We start from the raw sequence: 5131 nt of genomic DNA, 5'->3' as shown, positions 1-5131 counted from the left end.
AAACTTATAGCTTAGAAGTCTTTTTCTACCCTCTGCACTGCTACTACACTTGTCTCTGTCTTAAGGCTCTAGGACAGATATGTGTGAAATGACAGCACTTGGGCCAGCTGACTGTGGACAATCTCACTACATTTAAAATTACCTTAGGTCTCTGAGAGATTATTACTTGACTGTAGTTATGCTAAAGAAGGACTTCATATTCAGTGATAGAACATATTTATCATTTTCTACCTAAGACAATGGAAAATTCACTATTATTTTTTTCATCTTGGATTTTTATTTTAAAAATCATGTACTGGAAACAAAGCAATAATACAATTTTCTATTTCCTTCACTAAATTATGAGTAAAAAATTATCTAGCACAATGAATAAATCATTACATAGCCTTATAAATCTAAAAAGTTTTATTTAACCAACACAACCATATCGAATAAAATCAGTCTGGAGGAAAATTAGTTGCTTGCTAATTAGTGGGAAATAATATATGTTTGGACAACACACCCAACAGAATGTCATGGAGTTTGATGCAAACTTCAGTCCAGCTCAATATCCTTTGGCTTATGCTTTCTCATAAACTCTGGTAGCAGTGACAGCGTTCATGATACATTCCTAGGCACAAAAAAAATTATTGGTTAAATCCCTGGGACTAAACCACTTATATTTTGTTTATTGTCTCCTTCAGTGTTGGGAAGGAAACAATATTCATCAAAAGATATTTGCTCTGGGCTCTTATTATATACCTGATATTGTAATAAGCTAGGGAAATATAAAGATCAAGAAGATACAAGTCTTGCCCTCAAGGAATCCTACAATCTATGTGGTGAGTGAGAAACATAATTAGAAATGCACAATACAATATGATTCATATTGAGAGGGATGAGGGAATGCTTCCTGGGGGACAGTATACCTACACTGAGCTTAAAAGCATGAAGGATAATTGCCAGAGAGAAACCGTAATCCCAATAAACTAACCTTTTGTTCTACAAGGGCGATTATCTGTTTCTCTAGGTAGAATAATGATTATGGGATGACCTAGCAGTAGAATCTAGAATTAAGTAGCTAGAAGATACTCACCACCACCAGTTTATCGTCCACTCGTTTTCTCTTTATGGTGGTTGATTTTCCATCCCACTTCTGCACCTGCACCAGGGCACCTTCATCTAAGGTTATGGTGCTCTGCGGGCATAATAAAAAAGTGATTATAATGATGGAGGAAAATAAAATTAAAAAATAGAACACTTTTATTTGCAGGAATATTTTGAGGTAATTAGTAATTTTAAATTACAAGAAAATGTTACAACAAGAAAACAATGAGTGCCAAAAACAATAACATACAAAATTATATGTATATTATGATCAGAATATTATACAAACATGCATTTGAAAAAATACTGTGAAAGAATATAGATAATAAATTTATGTTGAGATAGTAGAATCATAGGTGATTTTTTCCTTTTTTTCCCCACTCTTTTATATTCTCTAACACTGTTACGTTATTTTAATTCACTTCCAATACTATATACATATATACACATATGGTATGACAAATAAATTATGTTAATCATTTTTTAAACTAATAAGGACAATTTTATAGAAAGGGAGAAAATTCACCAGCTAAATATTGAAGGCAACGTAGTTCAGATCTAGGAGTCAGGGATCTTTGGCTTATGGTGGAATGGTTTTCCTCCTTTTACAAAATGGCTTCTTGTAGGCAGCGGCCATTTAGAAACCAGCGTTTACTCTGCTCCAATTCCTTATTCCTCACCTTGACTTTCCTGTCATCTGCAGTGACTTCCTCAAATTCCTGGCTCAATTTGAAGGAAATCTCAGTATTTTTAAAGGCACTTTCTGATCTAATGGTGATCACATCCCCATTCACACTGATGATCAGATTGGGTTTGGCCATGCCAGCCATTTTCCTGGTAGTAAAGCCCACTCCTATAGTTGAGAAAAGAAAAATGTCAAGTTTACAATTTTCTCTCACATCTTTATTTAAGAAAGAGCAGTAGTGTGTGTGTGTGTGTGTGTGTGTGTGTGTGTGTGTGTAGGTGGGTGCACGTGTGCATAAAAGGTGAAAGACTCCAGTGAGTTTCTTAAAGGTCTTATTTAAACATCTGCAGATAAGTAAAGCAGGCTAATACTTAAAGAACACCTGAGGCACAATTAGATGTAAGTCTGTTCTTTAAATTTTCACTTCCGGGTTTCAGATACAACTCTTTAGGAGACCCATTGTTAATTTTCCACAAGAATATGTACAAAGATTTAGTCTTGTGGGACATACACATTTTAAAAGTCACTGCACTCTCAAAATAACTGGCCATCTCAACCATGAGGGCAGCCACTGTCATTTTACTCAGTTCATGAAACACTTGGGAATCTCTACCTTTCCTTCTTAGATAACAAAAGTGATCAAATCCATAGTCAAAGACAATAGGATTTGGGGGGCCACTATACAGTTACTCGATTAAAAATTAATCTGTTTGGGTGTACAAAATTCACATTTCATGGCATTTGCTGCCAAGTCTAGTTTTCTTGGCTTTTCCAAATTACTCCACGATGAAATGAAGATTTTGATTAATTTTTCCAAAAGTCAAAATGTTTCCTGCATGCATAACGTTTTAGAATGGTGATGTTCCCAATAAACTATAGAAGATGTTAAAGAGGGCTTAGGCATCAATTGTGAAAACTTCAAAGTTTAAGAAATCACTATTTTAGTAAGTTCAGAAATTAATACTTTGATTTCCAATCACTTAAGTGGCAAACTCCTCTTTTTAGAAAAAAAGGAGTGTATTTTTTGGGATGTGTGGCAGCTATGGGATGAACAATTTACAACCTAACGTAGACAGCAAGCAGTACCTTACTGTCGCTGCACAAATTATAATTTACGACTGTTATAGATGTGTCGGATTTTTTTTAATGCATGTGCATAAATCTATGATACTTTTTTGACTACTTATAGATACCAAAATTTAGGAATAGTGGGGATCAGGGAGGCAAATATCGTACAAAACCGAGGCTCTGATTTAGCTCCCCATCCGAAAGTAGCAACAAGTGGGAAGATAATATGCTGCTTCAGCAAGTCCTGTCTCTGTTTCAAAATATAATAACCTCAAACACATGGAGTGAGTCAACAGAGTGAATGGATGCAACATCTGGTGTGGTTCCAGACTGGCCAAGCTTATGAAAATCATTCTCTCCACTGGCTTGATTCTGTCCTCATTTGACTGTTGAAAACAATACCTGCTGACTGAAGGTAATCAACTACAGCAGCTAATTTCAGGAGGTATCTTATTGTCTTTCATTATCATCAATACTTTATCATTTTAAAACACAAGGGTATAAGAATTTAAATATAAATACTAAAAGTGTAAAATGTTTCTAAAAATCAGTAAATAGCCTCAAATACGGACATATCTGTATCAGTGCATATTAATTAGTTTATTGAATTACAACCAGTTGATATTCTACAAAGCTAGGTTTCACTCATGTTGAAGTCCCTGATTTCCCTCTTGTCTGTAAACAAGGAAAACAGTAGTTATAGACAAGCAAAAAATATACTATAAGATTTAGAAGAAGGTTAAGTCTTGAGATTTAGGGATTCAATCATAACCTCCAATAAAGATATTGTGAAAAAAAATCTCTCCCCAATTTGCAACCCCTGGATACAACTTGATCATGCATGGCCCTGGCTGCCTGAGTGAAATACAGCCTCTCTACTCCTTTGCTTTACTTTTGTAATTATCTGGGGAACACACAGGCAATGTTAGCAGAACCTAAAAACCTGAAAGCCTCTATTATCAATAATTCTATGGCATCCCATATAATTTTAAATCAAACAAATATTTAAGACTTTTAAGGAACATATTTTCTGAAATTAAGATTTTTTTTCTCCCATAAAACAACCACACATTTTAATGGATTGACCTTAAAACAATAAAATAACTGGTTAACATACATTACTCAAAAAATTACATTAAGGTGAGAAATACAGTGCTTTCAGTTTCAAATGGAAATTATTGCATGCTAGGAAATAAATACAGTTTTATTTCCAAGTTATTGCTTATTTTATATGCAAAAGGAATGAATGAAAAAGAGGCAGAGAGGCAAGTAAACCAAAGATACTCAAGTTTATCAATCAAATAAAATCTTGGCATTTCTGTACAACATAACAATTCCATTTATACCCTTTTTCATATTAGTTCACTTTTAGGAAGCATTAGTTGTGACTTCCATCTAGAATGTTTCTAGAAACAAACGATTCACACATGTTACTTTTATCGCCTCTATATAGAAAGCAGCATTTCATGTCTGGCCAGTGCTTCCAGAGTGAAAAACAGCCATAAAGCATTCTTCCCCAGAGAAAAAGTTATAAACCCAGCCAATGTATTTCCTTACCCACTTCTTTCATGTAATCTTCAAAGTTTTCACTGGAGACAAGTTTCCAGGTACCTACAAATGCATCACACATTTTGGGAGCTTTCTAGAATTATTTTTCAAAGTGAGAAAGAAGCTGCAGCTTTCAGGAAGGTGCTATACCCTCTGAGTCCAGATAACTTCCTTTTAAAGATATCCAGAACAAGTGATTTTAGGAATAACCAATTGGGAATGGTATCAGATCATTTCCTTCATTGCTAGCCTCTGCAGTTTTTCCTTTGAGTCATGTTTTTAATAGAAATTTCTCAACTTTGGTTCTCCCTGGCAAATGGTCATTGAACTTAGAATACAACTTATTTTTAACCATTACAGAATATTTTAAACATTCCTGTTTCGACAGTTTAATATTCAGTGCATTGAATTTCCTCCTATTATTTTCATACATATTTACCCCAGTGTAGAGTACAGCAGGGTAATTATCTTGTGATAAATTTTGACTCCCATTTCTGGAGTTTCTATTAAAATTACAATTATGTGGTTCATTTGAATTGAGGAACATAAGAATTATCTTGTATATTCTTAAGTAATTGCAAAGGCTCTTTGGGGCAGTACTGTCTCAGGAATTACCTGGAAACTAAAACAAAATAAGTAATGGCATTTTAAAAAATTTTATTTATTTATTTTTATACAGCAAATTCTTATTAGTTACCTATTTTATACATATTAGTGTATATATGTCAATCCCAATTCCCAGTT

General features: G+C 34.0%; 1 protein-coding gene across 1 annotated transcript; it reads right to left on the bottom strand.

The window, feature by feature from the left end:
- Positions 1 to 387: 387 nt before the first annotated feature.
- LOC103005192 (fatty acid-binding protein, adipocyte) lies at positions 388 to 4553 on the bottom strand. Its single transcript, XM_007185103.3, has 4 exons — positions 4397 to 4553; positions 1767 to 1939; positions 1076 to 1177; positions 388 to 610 (listed from the first exon to the last, which is right to left on the bottom strand). Exons 1-4 carry the CDS (start codon positions 4467 to 4469, stop codon positions 560 to 562), a joined length of 399 nt encoding a protein of 132 aa, XP_007185165.1. The 5' UTR covers positions 4470 to 4553; the 3' UTR covers positions 388 to 559.
- Between the last annotated feature and the right edge of the window lie 578 nt (positions 4554 to 5131).

The sequence above is a fragment of the Balaenoptera acutorostrata genome, chromosome 17 (genome assembly GCF_949987535.1).
Source record: "Balaenoptera acutorostrata chromosome 17, mBalAcu1.1, whole genome shotgun sequence".
In the NCBI taxonomy this organism is placed as follows: domain Eukaryota; kingdom Metazoa; phylum Chordata; class Mammalia; order Artiodactyla; family Balaenopteridae; genus Balaenoptera; species Balaenoptera acutorostrata.
This window is presented reverse-complemented; position numbering and strand designations above follow the sequence as displayed.